Below are 27,218 nucleotides of genomic sequence, written 5' to 3' on the forward strand. Positions count from 1 at the left end.
ATTTCTAATGTAAAAGTGGCAAACAATGTTGTGTAAAAACAGTGGTTCACAGTATGCCAAATATGTTTAAGTGAACTGCTCATACGGTAGAAAGTAATATTTGGCAGCAACTTAACATAATCTTTTTTATAGTTGCCAGCAGAGGGCAGTCAGTTTATATAATACTAACATCACCAGTCGAAACTTTTACCTATACTAAGGTGATTCAAACTTTGCGACTTCAGTTAGTAATACACGGTGCTTAAACGCTGCTTTTGGGGTCATTTTCTTTAGGCAGTGTAATAATAACTGATAATAATTGCTAACAATGTAGACATTTTATGGACGCATGTTACATTCAACCAACAAGCATTAAGGGAAATGTAGTGAATTTATTTGATTTATGAAGAGATAATATACCACTGAGAAAGTTTTAATGCTACCTTTGAGAAAGTAAATCTGAAATTGTATTGTAAGGGGAACATAAATGCAGGAATGAGTCAGTTGACATATGGATTTGCATCTAAAAGATTTTATTTAATAATATAATATTTACCTTTTCCCTTTCACACTTTACTGCTGTTCAGTGACCTTTACATGAAGAGCAAGATATTTCCTCCATATCCACGAATTTGGTCTGTTTCATATATCAGGCGGTGATATTTCGAATGACACATATTAATTTAATTCTGGTACTGAGTATAAGTAACTGCGTCACAATATCAAAGTAATAGATTAGCAGAGAGACTATTGTCCTTAAGCAGGTGAGACTGAATCTAATTCTAATAAATGCTGTTTATATTATTGATAGGTCATATAAAACAACCTGTGGCTGCCAAACAGAATGTGAGTTCTTTGTATTAAGAAATTGCTGCAATTTCACACCAAAAACTACCTTCACACACATTGTACTGTATATCTGCTTCTTTAAAGATGTCTGTCTCCCTTTTAAATACTAGGAATGCACCGAATCCCAGATTCAGTTTGGGATTCGGGCCAAATCCAGCCTTTTTTTGATGGATTTGTCCGAATTCACGGTGTCAACTGAACCAAATCCTAATTAGCACATGCTAATTAGCAAGGGGGCGAGATGATGATGATGATGAAGGGTGAAGCTACTGTACAACGTCACAAGCAACTCAAGGGGGCCCATTCATTAAAGCATGAATATCAGATAGTTAAAGGCACGATTGGGAAAATTTTGTAGTAACCACGTTAATTTCTGATGTGCGTAAATTGTGTGAAAATTTGTGTCGTGGTCATACGAAATTATTGTGGTTGCAATTCGAAAGTTAAAAAATGTTTGCATGCGAACGATAGTTAACACCGTGAAAACCTTTCTGACTTTGAAACTTCAATGCATGATTTTGGAAGCTTTCCTATGGCACTCTGCAGCTCCAACCTGGCCAAAAGATAGTCACGAGACCAAAGTTTGAATGAATAACTAAACTTTTGTTGTCGTTGCGCAAAGTATGAAAGTATGAGAGTTTTTCGTGGAATAATGAACGTATCATGAAACATACTTCTTTAACGATATTATTGTTAACAGTTTGAAACGTTCTAAACAAATTTTTTCTAATCATGGTCATCATGCTTTAATGAATGGGCCCCAAGGAGTGGGGAAGAGAAACAGTGTATGTTTCCACTAGATTCTGTGGGGATCAGGGAAGTAAGGGATGGGCCAGGGGCTGGTATATTTGAAATTTACCGCCTACTACATTGCCTGTACTTGTGAAGATTCAGGCCTTTGCTATAGATTGTAAGCTCTACGGGGCAGGGACCTCCATCCTCTTGTGTCTTTGACTCTTAACTTATTGCAACTGTATTTATCTTGTATCTATCTGTATTTATTGTTGTACTTTGTATTTATCTATTATTATCTTAATAATCCCCTGTTTGTATTAATGTATTCTACTGTACAGCGCTGCGCACATAAGTAGCGCTTTATAAATAAAGATATACATACATACATACATACATACTGGAAAGGATCTATATGCATATTCATTTTAGCAGATTCTGACACTGCCCACAGTTGCAAAGTGTGTTACACTCAATAGCCCCAAATCCTTCTCTGTTAAACAGACTCCCAACACAATTGCATTTATTTAATAGCTAGCATTTATGCTGTTTTTGCTCAAATGCAAAGCCTTACTTTTATCATCATTGAACCTCACTTAGCAGTTTACTACCCACAATTTCTTCAAATTCTTTTTCAGAGTGGAAATATCCCACATGAAACCTATTGCTTTGTACAGCTTTGTACTGACTAGAGTCAGTGCTAGCAATACCACCTCAAAATGATTTATGGATTAATTAAATAAATGGATCAAGGACAGACCCTTGTTATACTCCACTGACAACTAGCGATGAACGAATCAGTCCCGTTTCGCAGAAGAATTTGCAAAACTGAGGAAAAATTCAGAAAATGGCAAAAAATTGCAAAACATGGCTACCCCACAAGTTTTTTGATGCAACCGCAATATATTTGCGACCACTACTTTCTTGACGTGCCTGCACCGTTTTTGACATGTCTGTGACTTTTTCCTCACTCTGCAAATTTTTTGCGTGCCAAATTTTTTCGGCAAAATCTGCCAATGGCCAAATGCGGAATTTTGCTACAAATCCATGCCTGGTGAAAAATGTCATTCATCACTACTGACAACAGTGGTCAAACTAGATGTTTCATTTACACCCACTCTATAATTTATCTTACAGGCAGTTCTCTCTTTTAGTACAGCTATGGCATCCGTTATCTGGAAAGCTCTGAATTACGGAAGGTCACCTCCCATTCTCCATTTCAATTAAATAATTCAACATTTTTAAAACATATAATAAAACAGTACCTTGTACTTGAGTTGTACTTGATCCCAACTAAGATATAATTTATCCTATCTGGAGGCAAAACAATCCTATTGGGTTTATTTAATAATTAAATAATTTCTAAGTAGATTTAGTAGTATGAAGATCCAAAATTATGTAAAGATCCCTTATCTGGAAAGCCCCAGATCTGAGCATTCTAGATAACAGGTCCCAAACCTGTACAAATAATATATTTGAGGATAAAATTACTTAATGTAATCATTGGCCTTCTGTGTGGTACTGTATCAGATGCTTTAACAAAATCTAAGGCAATTAAATAAATATATTTGTCTGTAAGGATCATGTACATGGTACATACTCATATATGAATGCATCTGCAAGTGCTGGTGCTCAAAATTAGATGAGAGAGTGCATTTTAATGCCTGCCTCTGATTTCGGCTTGTTTGCTGCCAGCCCAGACCGTCTGCCTGTTATATGGACTTATCATTGTTTGCTACCTGACTCTGACCATTGGCGTAAGGACTTAAGTAATTCTTATATTTTTCTCTGAGTCTCTGTTATATTGTTTACATCTTAATAAATAAATTATCTTTCCCCATTACAACATGTTTCTGGAATATCCCCACTTTTTACTCACAATTTTGTATCCACTGCTCACTCATGGAACTTGGAATTGGTGAAAAATTCAAAAAAGGTTTATTTAATCGATGTTTTAGTTCCTCAGTCAAATTGTTGCCTAGATAAACCCACAAGTGTTTTATTTAAGTTATATTTTAGATCTAAAAAACTTGTACCTAATTATTAATAGCTTAACAATATTGTGATGAAACACTGAGGGCAATGTTTTTTTTTGTCTCAAAAAAGTTTTAATTCAGAATTTAATTGACTATTATCTATCTATCTTAGATATCTGTCTGTCTATCGCTCTGTCTATGAATTATTGATTAATCTTTCTGTCTGTTATTGTTTATGTATTGTTTTTTCATTAGAGCCCCTTAAGCTGTTTTAGAATACTTCAAACATTAAGATATTTTGTATTACCAGGCATAATAATAACTATGACAGGACAATGGATGTTGTTTAAGAATGTATGACTGTTCTCAGTTTCTATAGTAATAAATTTAATGTAATTATATATTACACACCATTTATGTATACTTTGCAAAAATCATTTCTACTAATATTTGTGTATTAACTAGAAACTAAGCAATCTATATTCATAAAATTGTGTAAATATCCAGCATAAACCTATTCAATTAATTTATGCCAGTGTTACTTTGATACTTAACTAAATAAAATAAATCTCAACAATTCAGCTAAAGCGAATAAACTATTTCCAGGCATAGCAGCCTAAAATGATATACAGGATAAAGCTATATCCAGTAATATTAATAGCAGAACAAAAGAAAAGCTCAGCACTAAGCTGACCTACAGAAGCAATGACTATATTGTACCATGACCATGTCTTGAGATTTGATCACATTCTTTGTGAAAGTCCTAAGAGAATTCCTAGTTGAAATTCTGTTACTACATTGATCAGATCCTTATAACAGGGCTGTAAAACTGCAGCCCCTGGGTCCAGATTTGACACTTCAGGGCATTTTTGTGACCCTCAAGCTACTCAAGGACATTATAGACCAGATTTATACTTAATGATCTTAAAAGAATCTGCCCCCAACATGTGCACTTCCACTTCCACTGCATGGAAAAAGTGTCTAGCCCAAAGTACATTTGATATATCATAGCTATTGGTATTCTGAGAAGGGTTGTTCTAAGAAGCCATTTGCTATCATTTAGCATATTTCCCATAGTTTTTCAGTTTAAACTACTATCAAGTTGCTAGGACAACCATGACAAACAACCAGACAGTTCTTTGAATTACAGCTTGGAAAGCAAAGAGAAAGTACAATTAACAAGACAAGCACAGTGGTGGTGGGTAGACTGTTTTGTCAGGATTCCTGAAAGTGAAAATTACATTGAATATAAGCATGTGTTTTACCTTGTTAAAAGAACAAAAACAGAATAAAATAGAATATAATAGAATAATGCTGATGAAAAGGATAATTGAAATACTAGTAACTGCAACCATTGATAAAGACATCCTTAGTCCTTAGAGACTTGTTTCCCTAAGAGATATTCTTTACCTCCTTAGTCCTTACAGACACATTTTTGAGAAAAAAAAATGCATTTCCTGGGGACTTTGTATGTTGAATTATATCATGGACTGTAGCGTTTGATCACCAATGTTCAAACTACGTTCCAAAGGTTTGTGGAAGGTGCAGGAAAAGAGGAAAATCAGAAAATGTACAGCAGTTTCAAATCACATTTTTTGTTTTGCTCAAAAAGACATAGTCCTATAACTGAACTTTCCCTTTAATGAGTAGTTGAAAGTAAAATTAGTTTCACCCAAATTCTAGTCTAGGAAATCTAACAAAATTGCCTTTTTTTTTAATAAACATTAAAGGCTTTGAGGCTTGCTTTCTCACTGGTCCTTGATTGTTAAGTTTTAAATCTACATCAACTAGTAACATGCCACTGGCTTCTTTTTTTATGGCAGATCAACCTTCAATGTTCCAATCACTGTGGTGCCTTGAAACTTATTTAGTTTTGAGTATTGAAAGTGCAGAAATGATTGAAGCTAAAATCACCATAATTAAATCACCATGGCTCAAAGAAACTCAAGGGGGCTGATTCATTAAAACACAAGTTCGAACCCCAAATGGGAAAAATTCGGATTGGCTACGATAATTTCTGAAGATTATAAATATCCCGAAAATACTTACGAAAAAATCGTATTAGTCATGATAATATCATATTGGAGATTCGAAAGTCACAAAATTTTCGTACCGAAAATGCGCAAGTGTATGAAAGTGTTGTGCGAGCGCGAAAAATTGGCGAAGGTACGCTCGGAGCATTCAAATGAACGATCCGATCGTTCATGCCTTAAAGGTATAAATTCCTGTGAAACTACTGGGGTAAACATGTTAGAATGGCATTCTATGTGGCTGGCTGGTTTAGAGTTTATGTTCCACTGGGAGGCTGGAGGCAAAAAGCAAATACTAATCATATTTTGATATTTTGGAGAAAGGCTGTGGCCTTAGCCAAAGTCTGTAAGAAAAAGGTTCTTTGAGTTTTGTACTTTGATAGAAATCATTTAGTTATAAAAGCTATTCTTTTCTGCAAAGTTTCAGAAATGCTTTTGTTGTGCTTTCTAAGGATTCCTGCTAAAGTTAATTAAATACCTATTCCTCCTCCCAGCTTTTAAAGGAGAAGGAAAGGTAAAAACTAAGTAAGCTTTATCAGAAAGGTCTATGTAAATACAGCCATAAGCATTCACAAAAAAGCTGCCCCTATCAAAAGAAACACAGGATTTCTTGTCTCTTTATTTTGTAAACATGATGTTCGGGTGTCTGACTTCCTCTCTTAGTAAAATCCTTAATCCTGCCCAGCTTTCTCCTCTTTCCCCACTTCCACAAGAAGGCTAAGAACCCCCTCCCTTAGGAATGTGTAATCTGAGCTATAAGGGCTACAGCTGCAGCAGGAAGCTACTTAAAATGGCAGTTGCTTTCTTAAGCAAACCAGAATTCTTCCTTCAGAGCAACTCTGCTAAAGTGTATAAATACACAAAAAATGGGGGGTTGTGTTGGCACTATGTAAAATACATAAGTACAATAGAAGTGCAACTGATCAGGTCAAGTTAGTTACAAACATATTTAAAAATGTCCAATAGATATCTAGCTTATCCCCAGTCACGTATCAGTCGGCAGGACATTTGTTTGCCCCCATACACAGGCCAATAAGCCGCAGAGGCCCATGAATGGTCAACTTAATATGTAAGCAAGTTATATGTAGGTATGTTTATAGGAAGGTACAGTTCTTTTTTTAAGTTGAAATGTATCAAGACACTTTATGGTGCATTAACTTTGCTTTTGGTTCCCCTCTGCAATACATCCCAACTCAGCTAGTAAGTTATCTTCCTTTTCTTTAGAATCTCTAGCCAGTGGCACACTTCTAAAGTCTTTCTTATGTCTCCCATTATCTTCACATGTAAAATCATTTTTCTTACCTTCAAAGAACTTCACTGAGCAATCTCAGCACGCTATACACCTTAGCCCATGTTTCACCTTATGTTCTCAGACAGCTTCTGACGCAAAATTTCCCTGGGGCCCACTGTTATTCACTGTTATTTTTTAACTTAATTTCTACTGCTTCTATACAATCATTTTTTCACCTTCATATTTCTATTCTCTTCAACTAAAATGTATAGGCAGTCAATGAAGAAAATTGTCTTCTATTGTAGTAGTAACACATTTCATATATGTATTATTAGAGAGATGGTATCAAAGGTAGAATAATACTGACGTAAAGAAGGATGGGAGCACATTCATGCAGATCAAGTATATAGCAATAACATTGTACTTCCCAAATAGGATTTAGACAAACTTATTGCTGCAAAGAGAAAAAAATGCAGGTGTTATAAAGATATTAAATATGCATGAGCCAAAGAAATTGGCTGGAGAACGATAGCTTTATTCACAAAACAATATTAATAATCTCACGTGCCTTTTTATCATTTGCACTCAATAGCTGCTGTATATGTGGCTGCACAGGAAAAAACTAGCAAATATATAGTACCTCTGTATTCCTCTGTGCAGTAACCAGTGTCAGACTGGGATGCCAGGGTCCCACCAGAAAACCTTAAACCATGGGCCCACTCTTTAAAATATTTTTCATCCACTTCTCACTCAACTTCTATATTTTTCTGTAGTTATTTTTCTTTGCATACTATAATCTATTCTTCTTTATATTTAGTCAATTTGTTCCCATAGAGAAATAGGAAATTACCATGAATTAGGCCAAATGGCTAGAAGCAGGAGGGCCCACTGACACCTGGGTCCACCAGGAATTTTCCTGGTATCCCTGTGGGCCAGTCTGACACTGGCGGTAACTCGGTGGTGTAGAGCAACTTGAAAATATATGAACACGTTCTAAAAAAATGTGAGATGAAAAATAACAGTAAGTTGAGTATAGTTGGCTGAGTGACATCTTTTAACCAAGGTGCATTTCCAGACCTATATTTTATATTAGTTTTGTGTTACTATCTTGCATCCCTGGGTATATGTGTTGCCAATTATGGCTAGGTGGCATCACTGGACATTTTTAGGACCTTTAATAATATAAACACATTAAATATAGAATCATTTTGTTTCATATTTGTCAATAAATGATGTCAAACAGTGCAATATATTTTGCAGCCTTGAATTGTGGTTCTGGTAGAAACAAAAGGCACAAGGTTCTACTTTTCTGATGCCTACAGTACTTTTTTAAAATACTATTTTCTTTAAAAAAGAAAAAAAGGCATCAACTAGCAAATAGCATATATTTACATTGCTCAGTTTATTTAGTTTCCCCAAAATACTTCATATTAGTACATTAATTAAAAGAAAGGACAAGGAATATACATTTTTTAATCCAAACATCCTAAGCAAATTTTGCAAGTTTGTTAATTGTAAATGAAAAAGACTGATATGTGCCACTATCATTATCTGTCTGCTTTTCCCATTGCCCAAAAGAAGGAGACAGATCAGTAGGCCAGCTCAGAGCAGTAGTTGTATATGCTAAAAACAAAGTTTACCTAATAAAGGTTCATTTCTAAAAAGGCTTAGCAACCAAGCATTAGGGTAATAAATACCTTAAATATCAGTGATCCAAAGTGAGGACAATCCCAAAACCCAAATATGTAAACATCGAGTACACAGGGGAATGGCCTTTGGTTAAATTGTTGGCTTTATGTATATTCCATACAGTGTTTATGTTTATTTTCAGTATGTCATTCTCCATCCCTTGGATACCAACAATATGTACACCGCAGTGCTCTTTTTTCAATTACAGTCTCTTAAATCTACATTGAAACCTGGATTTATTTTCAAGTTAGGTTTAGGGTGACTTTACATTTATATATTTTTTTATGTATTGGTACACATTTCTATTCATGCATTCTGGGGGTAGAAAGGAGGGTTATGTACTAGGGTGTAGCGAGAGTAGCTAAGTTAAAACAAGGGAACCTGAATAGGTGCCATTTGGTATATTCTACAGTAGGACATCTGTCATTACATCACTTTGATGAGAATGAAGTGAACACTGTTCTAATAATGAGCATCTCTTCAGTTTGAGTGACTTGAGTCATTATTGGCTATTTAACCACCATCAGTACAATGACCGTAAGCTACTGTGTAATGTTTAACATAAATTTAGTTAATGATGTATTGCTAGTCGGTTTTGATATGCACAATTAAAAAGCTTGGTGTTGTATTGCTTAATAAGCATTGCTAGGCAACCGAAATCAGAGAAAAGTAGTGAACTGGGAGCCACACTTAGCATTTTTTACACATAATGAAATCTATGAATCATTAATCAACATCTGCAATTATCTGTACTTGTTAAACTAAGTTGGGGAGAACAATTAAACAGGAAAAAGAATGCTTGTGTATAAATGTAAATTTTCTAAAATAAAAAAAGGGAAAGAAGAAGAAAAAAAAACCTTTTCAAGTGGCATAAAGGGAATTATTCTGCATTAGAGTAAATAATAGGCACAAAAACCAGTGCAATGCAAAGGCTTTTTATAGGATTCAGAATGCTCAGTTTACTTGCACAATGCATTTGTTTTCCTTCTAATAGATGATAATTACATCTAATTGTTTTTGTGTGCATTTTAACAAGCAAGGAAATTGCTCACTTCTGTATTCAAGTCTAGCAAGGCAAGGTCATAGAATTGATGTGCTCACTTTTCTTTGGCAAGTCTAGTTACTGTTGATCAGCGCTGCCCAATTTCTTCCATGTAGTGGGCCAGTTAGCTGACATACTGCATATATCTGGACCTGATTATATTCAAATGATGAAATAATACTCATCAACTGGTGCAACCCATGGGTAGGAGGGGGGCTGTAAAACACCTTGTAGGGCTACATCTTGTCTATGGACCTCTAGCTGGACAGCCCTGCAATAAATTACAAGAGATTACAAGATATTAACCAACAGGCAGCCATTCCTCTCTGGAGGAATTCAGGGATGGTGTTTTACTATAATATATTAAAACAAAGGAGCACCCAAATAGTGTAAAACCTTTTTTACTATACTGCACTTACACTATATTACACTTACAAGCAACTCAGGTTCATACAAGCACTCAGTTAAACACTCACAGTCCCAGATCAGTTTTCCAATGGTGAGATTAAAGATTCAAAGCCAGTGTTTCTCTCCACCACGAGTTCCTTCCTGGGTCTTAGATTGATAATGCCATGCCTAACTTTTTTTTTTTTTTTTTAAAAAGTGGATATATGTAAGTATGTAGTGGCAGATAGAAACCATCATCCACAATGGATTAGGAACATCCCTGTTGGACAATTAAGTAGAATTAAAAAAAAAAAAAACTGTTCAGAAGAATCAATGTTTGAGGAACAAAGACATTTTATTTTTAACAGATTTAAGAAAAGAGGATACTCAAGGGGAATACTTCAGAAAGCTAAATAAAGAATAGAAATTCTAGATAAAGAAAATTTACTAAGAGAAAGGAAAATAATAAAAAAAAGAATAGAGAAGCATTTTATTCCACTTATGACCACCTATACCCCAATGGCAAAAGAGGTTAAGAATATAATACAGAAACATTGGGGAGTTTTACAAGGGGATGATTTATTGATGAATATTATTCCTAAAAACCCTCAGTGATATATTAAAAAGCTCCTAATTTAAAGAAAACGCGGACACAGTTATGTTCTGTAGAAAAGAGAATGAGACAAATAAAGGATTCTTCCCATGTGCCTTGTGTAAGGCGTGTGGTTATGGAGAAAAAAAGAACACACTTATTTCCAGTGTAATGAAAGTAGAATATACAATCCAACAATGTATTAAGTGTACAATGAAGAATATAGTTTATTGTTTGGAATGTCCATGTGGGTTACAATATGTGGGAAAAACAAAGACAAATAAAGGAATATATAGGGAATATTAAGAAAGGTTGAAGCATTTTAAAATTCATCATGAAAGGAACCCGAAAGTCTAAAATTCTGGGGAATAAAGAAAGTTGTTAATAGATGGATTAGTGATCAGCAAATCTGTCCCATTTCGATTCACCGAAAAATTTGCGACTCTTTGAAAATATTTGTGAAACGGCGAAAATGAGGTGACTAAAAAAATTGTTGTGTGCGTCATTTTTTTGATGCACACAACAATTTTTTGATGCACCGAATGTTTCGCACAATAATCCACCAATGGCGAAACATGGAAATTCGCTGCAAATCCATGACTGGCAAATTATTTCACCCATTGCCTTGTCATGGCAACCCACTGTCCTATATAAAGCATTGCAAGAGGCCGAGCACTATGTTACTTTTGTGTGTAGTGATTTCTTTTGTGTGCAGAGGTCCATAGTAAGGGTTTGAGAATGACCACGTTTAGGTGGAAAAATCATCAGCTGAGTTTTTGTTAGATTGAGTTTTATTTATCCATTTAGAGATTCCTAGGAGGCAGTTAGAGATTTGAGTCTCAGTTTCAGCTTTTAATAAGGGGGTTGATAAATATATTTGGATATCACCAGTGTACTGATGCTATTTAAAGCCAAATGAACAGCTATTTAACATACATACTGACATTGTAACTGAGACTGAAAAAGACACATACCCATCAAGTTCGACTTAAGAAAATCTGCCTTACTGCTGGCTAAGCCAGAGGAAGGCAAAAAACACTTCTGAAGCCTCTCAAATTTGTCGCACGGGGGGAAAATTCCTCCCAGACTGCAAGATGGCAATTGTACCAGTCCATGGATCACTTTGTACTAAGAGCTATTTTCAATAACCCTGTATTTTCTCACTTGCTAAAAATCCATCCCCCTCTTGAAGCTATCTAATGTATCAATCAGCACGACTGATTCAGGGAGAGAATTCCACAACTTCACTGCTCTCACTGTACAAAACCTTTTTTTCGAATATTGAGCTGGAACCTCCTTACTTCTAATCAGAATGGATGCCCTCCTGCTTATAATAAATAATGCTTTAGACAGTTTATTATATGGTATTATATGTACATAGTTATCGTATTTCCCTTAAATCGCCTCTTCTCAAGCCAGTCTTTCTGCATAACCGAGACTTTCAATACCCTTTACAGCTTAGTTGCCCTTCTTTGGACCCTCTCTAATTCAATAATATCCTATTTGAGCACTGGAGACCAAAACTACATGCAGTAATCTAGATGGGGCCTTACCAGCACTGTGTAAAGTGGTAGAATGACCCACTCAAAAGCTTGTTTTCCTATTAAGTCCCAAAACCTTTTAACTATACAAGGGCCCATCATAAAGCTCCTATAAAAATATGCAAAAAAAAAAATTCAATTTCCTTTATTCTGGCTGATATTTCATAGCTAGTGAGCCTTCACGGCTTTGGAAAATATGTAATTATACAGAGTACTTGCTTCTGACTTCTCCATTCCTTATGATTCAGGTATAGTATTTAATTTAGAATTATACATTTTATTCTTCACTGATCTGTGATTAAAAATGTATAATTTTTGTAAACAATCCATTTGATTTGCATAATTCATTCTGAAAATAAACTGTAATATATTTTGCACTCCACTCACCTACCTGAAACAGATAATGGTAAGGTACATGCATTCAGTAAACTACCTCTTTTACAATTAAACAAATGCATACAAACCAGAAACTAGGCAAAAGCTGTAATTCAGCCTTTTCCAAGAAATGCAGAGGAAAAAGAAAAGGCAAAGCCTAATTTATATTGACAGACTCATGTTGAATTAAAGAAGGGATGAAAGCAGCACTTAATATTTGCATAATACGAGCCATCCTAATGTACTTTAACATTTTTCAAATTGACTTTATTGCTGATCTGTTCGCAATACTCAAGAGGATAAAAGGTATTGCAATGACTAAAGCACAAAGAGGTTTTACTAATGCAACTGATATGTATGCAGTAGTTTGGCTCATACCGCTTGTCTGGTTGGCTTTGATGCCAATTCATATCACAAAGGTTCCCGTCAGCACTGAAATATTCATAAAAGGAACACATACATACTGACCTTACAAAGCAGGTAGCTGTTCAGTACAAATGTAGAACTAAAAGACAAAAGGTATTCAGAGAACACTGTCATTCAGGGCAGTAGAACAAGGCCGAGTTGGATATATGTTTGCTTATGCCTTTGACATTGTCATGAACCATATTAGAAAAATATTGGAACAGCAATATTTTACATATGTAGAGCTGCCATATTACATTATTAAGAGTTTATTATGTTGTCTTTTTATAAGTGTTATCAGACATTTCCATTACTAAGTTTTTCATTGGCATATATCCCCATGCTGTCCCCCTTCACTTACCGCAATATCTTTCAAAGCAGCACCAGTAATTCAGGATCAAACAGTTCAGGCTCTTTCATAGTCTTTTAAATCTGTTATATTGCTTTAGAATCTCACATAACTAGGAATTCAGAGTCACTTTTCAGGTTTATTTTGTAAAACATGTATATTGATGATTAATTATAAAATTACCCACACATGTGTCTGTTTTTTTTATAAATAAATACATTTCTAGGGTTAAGTGAGTTTTTGAAGGCACAAATATTGCATAAATAATGTTGCATATTCTAACTTCCATTTTGCACATTTTGTTGTGAAAATTAACGATGGTGTAAAAGAAAAAAGGCGCTGTCGCGTAAAAAAGGTGCATCAAAACAGGTGCGGCCTTGTTAAAAAAAAGGGGGGGATTAAAGAGGATCTAAACTCAAAAATATATATTTAAATTATGTTGCATGCTTTTCTAAACACTTTTGCAATTTATATATTTTCTTTTATTTTTTAACAGTTTCTGTGTTTCTAATTCTAATTTCTAAACAGGGTTATACCATTAGGCAGGTTTTAGCTCAGCAGCTTTCTTAAAATGCCAAAAGAGTCAGTGACCCTTACTGTCTATGCACTGTCTATGCACTTCCTGGATTTAGTTAACCCTAGGGTTGCTGACTCTCAGTTGATCCATAATCCTGGTATTTGTCTAAACTGCAAATATCTCAAAAACCGCTAAATATAGGAAATTAATGTAAAAGTATGATGGGAATGGTGGTTCAGTATTGACAAAGTAATATTGAATAGCGGGAATCTTAGTTAAGTACTGACTGAGATATCTAAGCTTTAAAGGGAAGGAAAGTCACAAATACTTAAGGGTGCCAAAAGTTAGGCTACCCCAAGTGATTGTAATCACTTACCAGATACTCCAGGCCAGGGCTTCCGTTAGCAGAAAACCCAAGGGGCTGTTTTATGCTGATAGACGTACTGCCCTGGGATGCCTAACTCCCCACAGGGATTTTTGGCTTTCTTTCTTCTTTAATGGAGGTTTTAAATTATCCATATATTTGTCTCACTACACCCCTAGTCGTCTAACATCAATAAAACATATAGCCCCAAGAAAAATTGTCAGTAAACTTGCTGCTGATCCTAAGGAACCTAATCATGAATTTATGAATTTAACCACACATTTAATCCTGATAAATTTGTGTTACTTGAGTTGTCAGGAAATGTGCTTATAAAAATGGTGTTGCAAAAGATATCAAATATGGTTTTTATGCAAGACATGGGGCATCATTTACTCAATCAACACTATCTGCTCTTTGTTTTTCTCCAATATAATGTTTATCACAGAATAGTAGGATAATAAAGCTCACTAAAGGCAGTGGTGAGGTGGATGGTGTTCCTATGCATCCAAATATTCATGTTTTTTTTATGTTTGACGTCTGTGTCTAGATTATTCACAGAGGCCCACATTATAGCATTCTTTCAGTATAAGTGAAATATGAACTTTTCCAGCTGCTGTTCACTTGGCACTGCAATGTCCCTGGAAACCTAGATGCCAGTTCTTAATCAGTACATGAACGCTGAAGCCTCATTGCTGTTATACGTGACTCCATGTGCACATAAGGAATCTGCATGATTTGTTTCATTAATGTATTCCTACTTAGAGACATCTAGGTCATTATAACTCTGATTTATGCTGTAATAATAAATGACCACCCCCACTGTTTATTCTTGGCAAATAAAACTGGTAATGATATTTCTAGCCATTTGAGAATTGTGAGAAAAGCCCACATGGCAGGAGTTTCATGTCCACATAGACCAGCAATGCCTAATGAAAGTCTGATGAAGTGCTGTCTCTTACAGATACAGTACATTTGAAAATATTTTTTTGTGTTCCTGGAATCACAACCATTTTGAGTGTGCTGGAACATAATATTATTTTTTGTTTTGTCTAACATGATATGTACATACCACATTGACCTTCTGCTCACAGTCCATAATCACATTCTAATGTGCAGCCTTTTCTCTTTGATATTTACTAGGGTTAATACCTGCAATAAGAAAATAATTTAAAGGATCGCTTAGGTCCTTGTATGTGATTATACCCTTAATATATGGTAATTCTTATATTGCATATATCATTTCCCATAGGACCAGGAGCTTACGATCTTAAGATCAAAAGTGGAACTGCTTTGACTTTAGCTGTTTCAAGAGAAGAGCGCTTCAAGGAACCAAAGGAAGTCACTCCTGGGCCTGGTGCTTATGAGGTACATATGTATATAGATGGTTATTTGCCAGATGAAGCATGCTTTTACTAAACTCACTGTTATCGTTAGTTCAGGGATAAAACATGCCTGTACATAAATTGTAAAATGTTCCAAAACTTGCCAGAATACTGATACTGTAACAACCAGGAATATTTGTTCTTCAGTCACTAGTCAAGTGGCTGGCTAAAAACACAACATCCCCAGGCAGCATTAGCCAATGAGAATACAGTACGACAGCCAATACAGTACGACAGCCAGACAGTTGTGTTTGACTAATAAAACCATAGCTCTTTTATAGACTGTTAAACACTACCAAAATCGTTACACGTCAAAATGTGTCCATAATTGTAATTTTAGCAATAAATATTTAAAAACTAGGTCATTTGAATTCGATTAAAAGTTTGCAAAACAACATTTTGAATTGAAGTAAATTGATTTTATAATTTGATTCACTTAAAAGAGAACCACCACCTAGATGCTCCTTTTTATAGAAGTTATCTGAAAGGCCTTATTAAGCACAAATTACTATAACTTATTTGGTAGCCCTGGGTTTGGCCATATCAAACTGGCAAGAAGTACTAAAACTGGTGCCCTGTCAAGGTTCTTACCTTCCTAGCAGTCTAATTAATTCATACCTACCCCTGCTATCACCCCTATCACCTGTTTAGAACACTCCACTGTCATTTTTCTCTATGATACCTTTGTGTCCAAAGTGTCCAGTAGAATATTTTCCTCCCTGATCTTCTTGTTCCTCAGATAGGGTTTTCTTGCCACCCTAGTATCAAGATAACTATTGATGAACTCTAATATTGATTTGCCTGAATATTTTTTTTGCTTCAAAATTTGACTCTGCATAGACAGTTTGGGCTCAGCTCTTCACTGAACTTTACACTTTGTTTACTTCTGCCACTACCTGTTGCTGAAAAACCATGCACCGACTTTGGATTTTGTTAGCGATTGTGTGCCAAATTTGTTGATAGATTGCAAATATTATTACTTTCATTAATCTTACTTCTCTACCTAAAATAGCCAAGGTATTTGTCAAAGCAATGTTCCACTGTGTCGATAATGGAGTATGATTTGTGTCTTGCTTTTGAAAGTTGAATTTCTCCTTACACCAACAGAGCAAATGCCCTTACTGAGAAAGCTAGTCAGTCCTTTAATAAATTCCACTCCTCTTTCATCATGTAAAATTAGGACAATTTGATTAGCTCCTTCAATGAGCTAATTTTGCTCAGCACAGTCTCCATGGATTCCTCTCCTTTGTTTTGTATTTTTGATCTACTCCCTTTTGATTCAGGGTTTTTTTTATTAAAGAAACAGTAACACTAAAAAATAAAAATGTTTTAAAATAATTAAAATATAATGTACTGTTGCCCTGCACTGGTAAAAGTTGAGTGTTTGCTTCAGAAAGTCTACTATAGTTAATAGAAATAGCTGCTGAGTAGCCATGGGTGCAGCCATTTAAATTGAAAAAAGGAGAAAAGGCACAGATACCAGATAAACTGTGTAGAATACAATGGGAACCTGCTACTTATCTGTTATCTGCTTAGTAACCTATGCCTTTTCTCCTTTTTTCAATTTAAATGGCTGCCCCCATGGCTACACAGCAGGGTATTTATATAAACTGCAGTAGTGTTTATGAAGAAAACACACAACTTTTACCAGTGCAGAGCAATAGTATATAATATATTAATTATTTTTATACACTTTCATTTTTTGGTGTTACTGTTCCTTTAAATCTGGCCCAGGTTCATAAAAGCCTGGCCTGCTTTTCATCAAAAGGCTGCTGTTGATAAACATCACTTCTCTCTTTCTCTTTTACATTTGGGATTCTGTTAAACTTCTTCAGCTGTCTCTAAAGTTGGTCCAATATTGGTCCACTTTCCATTACTGTGACAATCAATCCTGTGTCTGTTGAGCTGGTTCTCTGTCCTATTTACATTTTGGACTTAAAATGTGTGTGCATCATGCTTTCTCTTTTTATTGTACTCCTCTTGTCCATACTTGACAGACACCAGGAATTTACCAAGAAATGCTGGACTCAGAATACAAATTTAAAAGGCATAGTTTAATGATTTGCATTATCAAACAATATCAAATCACCTCAGGTTTCCTTGGTAGCCTCTGGAGGGTGCTTTTTAAGAAAATTGGGCATGTGGCTCATTGCACTGCCATAATGCTCTAAATATGCCTGGTAGGCTTATGTTTTCAATGTTTGGAGCAGGTACATGGGTTTGTGTGCATACCTCTCTACCTTACTTCAGTGGCATGCTTTGATGCCTTTTAAATTGGGTCCTCTGATTCATTATTGCACCAAAGCTGTAGAAACTGTATTTGAATCCTTTCCCTGGAACACAGATTTTGGCTTTTGCTGTCTGCTTTAACATTTAACCTCCATTCTATACTATACCGACTGCTGCCAGTACTTAATAATGATTTACAATACATTTTGCCTTCCATAATTGTTGCTGTTTCTTTCTGGTGAACTATGTAGAGTTGGTTTTGTGTAGTGTTGCCAAAAGGGCTTTATTTAACTCTGGCTCTTGTGGAGAGCTCAGACTCCACCACTGGAACCAGAGCTCCAGAGCACCAGAGCTGTCAGTACATTGTATTCTGGCATTAAATGGTGTAGAGAAAAAAAGTGTAAAAAAAAAATAGAGAAATAAATACAAATTAGATCACAGATATACTTTGTATTATTTAGACCTTGCTCTTAGCATTTACTGAACTACTGTTTCATGAATAATGAACACAAACATGTGGTTGCTATGGTTTATAAGTCCTGATCAGACTCTGGCAGTACTAGAACATTCCCCCTAAAGTATAGAACACATGCAATGCAAATAGTTACCTTGGTTTTGAGTGTTACATTCAATGAAATGGGAATTGAAAAGTGTTTTTCACTGTTCATTCTAAATGTTTAGTTTTTAGTTTCGATAAAAGTTCACCCTAGGGTTTGTAATTAGCTTTTTTTAACAAGCCTTCAGAATCAATAAAGGAGAAATATTAACCTTTGTACAGAATATGCAATGATTATAAATGTCAGGCCCACCTCATAAAAATGCACAAGCAGGTTGTGAATAATTATGCTAATACAGGCATTCAGGAATTTCAAATCCTTCTCAGTTTGTATTGCATCCTTACAGTATGTTCAGAGTTTTATTCATCGAAATAAGAGCATAACCTTATTATGTGTTTTATAACATCTCTTTATTTTGCTGGGTATGAAAGCACAAAAGACTGTTCTTTCTTTAAAAAATGTTATGTCCATCTATTTCATATTTATTTGCCTACCAGACTGAAGTTTGGGTTAAGGAAGTGGACTATTTTGTATAACTTTAGTTAAGCTAAAACTTAAAGCTTGCTTCTGTCTAGTGGTATAATACTCTAGGTCATTTGGCCTTTTGCTTTCTGCATTGGGGTTAAAAAAACAAACAAATTTGCCCCACCCATTGTTGTTTGTGTTACTGTGTTACTGGAACATTAAGGGGACAGCTGGCATTGAACACAATCCCCAATACTTCTTTTTTTCAAATTGTTTTTACTCCATTATATTAAAATGTTCCTTATGTGGTATTTTAGGGTGCACTAAGCCCATGTACCACAATGTTTCCAATTTAAAAACTTTCAAACACAGTATTTTTGAGACATAGAGAACAAACCCTGTTTTCCATTGCCTCAACGCTTTAATAATAATAATTTAATAGCCTTAACAGACAGAGTCAAAGTACATGATTAGTACCACTAACTTGCATTGGGCAACTATAGCATTGCCCTAATGAGTTGTATGTATGTACTGTATGTATGTATGTATATCTTTATTTATAAAGCGCTACTTATGTATGCAGCACTGTACAGTAGAATACATTAATACAAACAGGGAATTATTAAGATAATAATAGATAAATACAAAGTATAACAATAAATACAGATAATACAAAAAAAATACAGTTGCAACAAGTTAAGAGTCAAAGACACAAGAGGATGGAGGTCCCTGCCCCGTAAAGCTTTCCAAGCTTTATTAGAATACTTATTTTTATTTCTTATCTTTTATTTTTGTCTGTATATTATGAAGTAATGACATTTCTAGTCATCTCCATGTGGAGGACAGAGGCTGACCCATATGTAGACAAAAGGAATAAATACTTAGGCCTAGATTCATTTTGATGAAAAAGCTTATCTGTCACAAAACCAATAACAGGTTAAAAATGTGTGTATCCCTAGTGCTTTGTGATGTAACTAGTGTCACAACTCACTTAAACTTGTGTATTTTAACAAACAGTGTACTCCCTGTTATAATATATTTCCATGACCTTCGGCCTCATGCCTTTACAAGCTCATGGATCTACTTATTAACAAGTATGTCAAAGATACTACAAAGGTGACCATATAGAAAAAATCCTATAAAATTATAGAGTGAACGGTGGATGAACTATCATAGATGTTTCGATGATAGTATATTGGCCTGAATATCAAATTTGAAGCGATGTGTAGGACAGCATTCATTTAACAATCTCTTACTGTGCAAATTAACTTGGTGTAAAAGTATAAAAGTTTGTTTTCTGAATTATCAGGGCTACTGGTACAATAATACCAACACGAAAAAAAACTTTGTAACTGTATAGCTATAAATTCAACATTAACTTGTCGCATTTATCCATTTATAAGTTAAACGTTGCTGCAGTTGCAACAGAATACAGTAGCAGTTGTTGCATGTTGCCATAGCACCATTACAAAACAGGAACCATGGCTTTTCCATTGAGAATGTGAACCTTGTTTAACTTCACTTGGAAATAAAAAGTGACTATGAAAAGTGTTTTTAAACAATATATATATTGACCATGTTAAAAAGGAGAATATTCAGTGTTGAAAACATTTTTTAGGAGGAATTCAAACATGGTTTTCTTGCTTTTTTATGTTAAACATTTGAAGATTAAACATCTGTGAAGACCACGATATAAATGTTGCATACAGTTAATTCAACTGTATTTCCCAAAGCAACTAAATTATTTTCTGCTAGTGTGTTTGCAGCTGTCATTATCATTCAAAATATCTTTGATACATTTGAAATCATAGGCTGGCTATAGTCAAGTTTACACAGAATCCTAAAGCCTCTCCTGACATGAGAATATCATCATCATAGGTGCAGTATATCATTCGATACAAATCCTAATGACTGCTATACTACTTAATGGTTTTTTGAGGCATAGGAGAAGCCCTTCTTCTGAAACTTCATCGTTCATGGCTTGATCACCTCTATGAAGATTGATGTTGCCAAGTTATGGTGCCATGACCCTGGAAGAGAAATAAAATAAGAACTAATAACTCAATTGTAGCCTTTTTTTGGCCTACGTTGAGTAGTAGTGCGCGTAGTGTACGTATCTTCTTCATTTGCATCTGAATTTGATCAGCCTTGTCATGGAAATCTTTTGTTGGTGAGTTTGCAAATTGTCATATCTATCAAATGCAGCTTAATTGTTTTATGTTATTGAAAACAAATAGTACATTAACCTGTTTCAATGTATTCCCAGGTTTATTGCAACATCGTGCAATCAGAGAAGTTTATGAGCCCTGTATTTTTTTAAAGCTTTTGTGAACTTTATTGTCTTCTTCCCTGTTCACGGAAAGCTAAATCTAAGGATTATTTTCACAAACTCAAGATAAAAGAACAATTGTTAACCCTTTGCAAATCTGTCTCCCTAATACCCAATGTTCAGTTTGTTAAGCACAAAATCTTTAATTTATGCACTGCATTAAAAATAGAACTTAATAAAGTAGGTCCTCAAAAACCTGGCGCATTTACAAATGACATTCATGTTCCTAGACTATTGCACATTACTTTATTACTATTCACAGCAGGACAGAAAGCCACATTGTTGAACTTCTCATCGAAAGTGACATGGTGGAATGTGGCAGAGAGCAAAGGCAGAAAGAAGAAAAAGAGGATAGATTGGCATTATAGGCCAATTTTTTTCCCCTTTGAAAGCCATATATAAATATATATATATATATATATATATATAATGCCAGTCTATTACCCAAACAATCCATTTGTTTTGGCATCAGTAATATAATTTCAAGAAACACCTGCCTGGGCTTAGAACTGAAATGAGAGAGCTATACTCTATTTCCCATTTGTCCAACATGTTTGCTGGCACACAGGAAGCACTGTTTTTGCATCATACAAAGTGATGTAGCACACAGCAGGCCAAAGCAACATCTATTTTACTTGTTGGTAAACAAATGTATGGATATATCAAAAATGTGAAAGCAAGACATTTTAAATCTTCAAACAACATCTCTGCTGGAAGACATCACAGTGTTGTAGTCAGAATTCTGACTTCAGACTTCTCATGCATGTATTCTGTATATTAGTAAGCTGCAGCTTGCAAAAAGGTCTTAAAACCGAAGTCAGGCACCTGTAGGTAATATTTAAAATCATCTGGGATTCTTTCTGTAGCCCTCTCAATAGCCATATTGGAAAAAAGGATCAGTAAACAAGTCACTGTTTTCTCCACAAAGATCTCTTATTCTTTTAACTTTTCTAGATAGAACAATTGCAATAACTACTCTATCCCAGTGTTTTTCAACCTTTTTTGGGCAAAGGCACACTTGTTTCATGAAAAAAATCACAAGGCACACCACCATTAGAAAATGTTAAAAAATTTAACTCTGTGCCCAGCAGCAGTGCCCCCCTAGTACACTAGTGCCCAGCAGCAGTGCCCCCCTAGTACATTGGTGCCAAGAGCAGTGCCCCCCTAGTACATTGGTGCCCAGCAGCAGTGCCCCCCAGTACATTGGTGCCAAGAGCCAGCCCCCCTAGTACATTGGTGCCCAGCAGCAGTGCCCCCATAAGTCAGTGTGCCCCGTGGCCCCCCCTAATACATTGGTGCCCAGCAGCATTTTACTACAGCCCGGATTTTATTAAAGGGGGCCCGAGCTACTAAGAAAAACTGTAGCATCGCCGGGCCCCCTTTGAAAGTAAAAATTGCGGCCCTGCCTACGGCACACCAGGCAACATCTCGCGGCACACTAGTTCAACAGCGGTTGAAAAACGCTGCTCTATCCTTAATGAATGTGAACACACCAAGACAAGTAACACAGAAGCATATGCATCACTTGCACTTCATGCTTCCTGTGCAAAAGGATTCTGACAGTCGACTTGTATGATCGTTTGCATGATTCAACTACAAGGATATCTTTCTACATGATCATTTTCCATGGATGTAGTAATTTCCCTCTTTACAAACTGTAAAATTCTGTAAAATTAATGGAACAGTTGCTTCATGGCAAAACTACTTGATCTTGTGTGACTGTGATAAGTGAATCTGTCCTGTGGAATTCGCAAACGACTTTTTTTGATAAAAAAAAAAAAATTGTCAATGGTGAAATGGGGAATTTTGCAGTGAATCCATGCTTGCTGAAAAAATGTGCTTATCACTAGTGACTGTATATATATATATATATATATTCTGGATTCTCCATCAATTGCTAGTATTAAAACTTTATTGGTTCTACAATATTTACAAATATGGGCCAATCATTTAATTAAGTCGTTGTCCCCTAGGTCTGGCCAGTATTGGTGCTTTTCCATTCAAGTAAATCGGAGGCAATAGTGGAGAGATTTAGGTTGCTTTTTTAGCAATTTTTTTTCTTAAATTACAGCATTAGGTAGAATAAATATCCAACAAAATAACAATCCTTGCATATGTCAGCAAAGATATAAACATGAATAAAATTGATAAATAACAGGACATGTACAACTGCAACTACAATGAGCAAAGTACAATTTTGAGTGCAATCGCAATGTTTTTTTCCCCACAATGCAGCACTTTTCCCCAGAATTCCAGCATCATTGTGGTCACAAAGTGGTGACTTCGCCTTCACAGTTGTGTCTGATTCGGAAAACATGCAAACATGTAAATTTTATTGCAAACTGGGCACAGTTGCACAAAAATCCGTGTGGCATCACTTCCGGTGTCTGGTCCTGAGACCTAAAAGATATTTACAGGATCCAGTGTCCCAGACAATATTATCATTGGTGAAGTGCATAGAAAACTAATTTTGCACCCTGGTATAAGCTCCAGCCTCATTGTTTGCCACCTCTGATTTACAGCACTGATTATAACTACTACATACTATACACTATGGGGGAGATTTACTAATCCACGAATCCGAATCCCGAAAGGGAAAAAATCGTATTGGAAACGAAAATTTTGCGACTTTTTCGTCGCCGTCGGGATTTTTCGTATTTGTCGCGACTTTTTCATCATGACTTCATGGTATTTTGCGCGACTATTTCGTCGCTGTCGCAATTTTTTCGTATTGAGCGATGGTAAATGCGACGAAAAAGTCGCAAAAATACCGATCATTACGAAAAAACATTTGGACGCCTTCGGACCGTTCGTGGATTAGTAAACCTCCCCCTATGGGGCAGATTTAATATGCATTGTAAAAAACTAGTAAATAACAGCGTCAAATCTGGCATTTGGATGACGTGAAATGCAGCACACCTTGATAAATTCACCATTTATTTTACACAGCTTTTTACACCATATTTTGGTGAAATTTGTTTTATACAGCATAATTATTAGGCCCCTAAACGTTTTCCTCAGCGTATCTGCTTTTCAATATTTTGCTCACATGTGTACTGGTCCTTTAGAGACTGCTTTCCTTTATTGTTTAAATGAGTGCATAGGTAATAACACTTTATTCTACTGTTAATTGTTCTTCTCCTACCAAGTCTGTAATTTATAATCCTTAATTGCTTAGTACCCATTAACTGGTAACTATTATGTGACATTGCAACTAATATTCATTTTAGTTGTAGTTTATAAATTGATGGGTTGATTATTTATAATTATTCCTTATTTTAAATAAAAGATATTAAGCAGCTCTGTGCTGAAATGTCAAATACTATATAAAGCGGGCATTTTTCTGTTATTCAAAGCTGGTTATTCAAGCTGTTTTTTTAAGGAACTAATACTCTTTCCAGTTTCAACTTTTGGGGGGTAAGATAAAGCAATATCTTTATCTTTTTTCATAAATGAAAAAAATAATCTAACCTAGAGGATTCCCAAATTCTATATATAAATCAGCCACAATATTTAAAAAAAATTAAAGTAGAGAATCATTCAAAGCCAGTGACTTATCCATGTTGCTAATTCTATTCCCAGTAATATCTGAGGGGTTCCCTGTGTTACTAGATAAACAATTTCTGTAGTGTGTGTGCAAGCTAAGAAGAATTATGGCAAAGGATGAAGAAAAGTTATTGAAAAATCAAAATTGGGAGAAATATGGCAGAGGCTTATGAGAAACAAAATGCAGAAGAGATGTGGGAAGGATATGATATGAATCTGAATTTATACAAAAATGATTTTAATTATACTGCTAAGAAATCAATGCAATTTGAATACGTGACATATTTCTAATGGCATTTTTTTTGTGCAAATAGTAATTATTTTAGGCAATGGAAGCCAAGAGAAATGTGAGTATCTGAAATTAAAGTTATTAGACTTGCAAGGGATGTATAGAAATCTCATACCCTGCAATTATGTTTGTGGTAAGGGCAATCTCAGCTTCATTCAGGAAACCCAGATGTTAAAATAATACTATATGAAACCCCAAACAATTAAAAGTATTCCAAAAGATTGGTGAAGTAGAGGTACAAAGTGTTTATTAAATAGGGATAAAGACCTAAAGAATAATGTAGATTACAAAAATGTTTCTATGCCCGCTGTATTTCTGATGATCGCTTCATGTTTTTAACAATTCTGCACTATTAAACATCCAATTTCTTTAATAGTTCAGCACTATATTCAGGGGCAGGAGGCACAAAGGCATCCCCCATTCAGACCTACAAGCAGCAGCAGTCACAGGTCGCAATGGGACTCTTAGCAGCATAATTAGCGGGGCCTGTGCCTGGGTGCAGCATGTTCACCTAGGTTTGTACAGGGATTCAAAATAGGCCCTGGCATTTCAAGTACCCAAACAGTTCATTACCAGCCCACCAAATAGGGACTCTCTATGGCATCTTACAGCAGCCCCCTGGCATTTGCCAGAATCCACAGATTGCCAATTAGGGCCTGCCCAAGATGAAAGTGCTTGTTGATGAGCACTAAGACGGTGCCTTAGTCCTTTAGCACTTAAACCATGGACAAAGGTAAATGACTCCAATATTCTTTAAATAGGGGATCAGTTTATAAAATTTAGTTATGAAGAGAATTTCTTATTAGCAAATGCTAATGTTTCTCACTTTTAATTGTTAACCTTTGTTTATACCTACATGTTCATACTGAAGTTATTCTCATTCTCATCTATCCGAACCCCAGTGGAGCTTGCATTTTAATGTCCCTTCTATGTGTTCAGTTGGTCAGTTTCATGAGGGGCTATTAACATACCTGTATGGTTTTGGTTTATGGTATAAATTCAAAGTACATAACGAAAACACATGGAGAACACACAATTTCCTTGCAGTATTAAACCAAGAGCCTGAGCACTATAAGACGATCATATTGTGGTCTTTTGTGCTGCAAAATAAACCCCCAGATAACTTTATTATCCCTCCACATCAACCAGTGAGATCAGAGCAATGCAGAGTCAATGTATATTTTTCTCGTGGTGAAAACAATTTCCAGTCCAGAAGTCGCACATATAAGCATTTTAGTAACAAACTGTACCAACAGTGCTATCCAGTTTCCTTTAGGGCTGTTGTTTACAAGGCATTTGTCCCCCAGTGGTTAGGATAGCTATAATGCCCCATTACCATTTCTAATAATGAAAAGCACTGTGATGAACATGGAGCAGTTAATCACTTAACCTTTCCTTGTTCGTCAGCCACTGTGCATTTCATCTCTCATCAGAATCTGTAACAAACAGACAGGGTTATTTTAACCACTGCTGGTTTTCCCTAACAGTAGTGGCAGTCAGAAAGGTCTTTGTAAATACAGCCATAAACACTTCCTCTATCAAAATAAACACAGAATTTCTTGTCTCTTTTTTTTGTAAAAATGATGTTCCAGTGTCTGACTTCCTCTTTCAGAAACAGCCTTAATTCCCAGGGCCAGAGTCTGTGCAGCTCTTTCATCTCTCCCCTCTCCTGCTCCCCCCTCCCACCAGAATGCTAAGAACTCCCTCCCCCCTCCATTAGGAATGTGTAATCTCAGCTATAATGGCTAGACTGCAGAAAGGAAGCTACTTAAAATGGTAGCTGCTATCTTAAGCAAACGGAGAAAGCTTCTAAAGCTGTTTACTCAGGTATGGTAATGGTTTCTGTAGAATAAATATATTGTTCTAGGTGGCACTAATGTGGTAAATCTATTGCCAGTAAAATGCCAAAATTAATCTCCTTCTCCTTTAAATCCTGAATTAGAAAGGTGTACGTTCCTCAGAAACATTTCTGTAAAATCATATTTACAAGTTATTCCTACAGAGTGATATTCAAATATGTTATGTTTAACCACAGAGAGAACACACTGTATTTTAGGCTAATTAATTGACATTTTCATAAGTTAATGTAAAATGTCTCCCATTTTAGGAATTTAAAATCTGCGCTATAGAAGGATGATTCCAAGCAGTTACAAAGATTTGTGTTCTAATCAAAGTCACCTGCCTCGTTCAGTCTTTTAGAGGTGGAAATATAAATAACCATTGCAGCAGGTAATAAGAAGCAAGCAATAAGGTAGTAATTTGATATAATGTGTTTTGGTATAATGACTGCAGGTAAATGCCATAGTCAAATGAGCGGAGACTGTATATTTCATTCCCATGGTTACTGTCATGCTGACACATGC

At 35.5% G+C, this 27,218-nt stretch overlaps 1 protein-coding gene across 2 annotated transcripts in view; it reads left to right on the plus strand.

Moving 5' to 3' along the window:
* stpg2 (sperm-tail PG-rich repeat containing 2) overlaps positions 1-27,218 on the plus strand; it is a 288,336-nt gene that overhangs the window by 178,871 nt on the left and 82,247 nt on the right. For both annotated transcript variants that reach the window (XM_031903151.1, XM_002936738.5), the window contains exon 13: positions 15,308-15,423. In XM_031903151.1, coding sequence (XP_031759011.1) covers positions 15,308-15,423 — 116 coding nt within the window. The remainder of the gene's footprint in view (positions 1-15,307; positions 15,424-27,218) is intronic.

This window comes from Xenopus tropicalis, chromosome 1 (genome assembly GCF_000004195.4).
Source record: "Xenopus tropicalis strain Nigerian chromosome 1, UCB_Xtro_10.0, whole genome shotgun sequence".
Lineage (NCBI taxonomy): Eukaryota > Metazoa > Chordata > Amphibia > Anura > Pipidae > Xenopus > Xenopus tropicalis.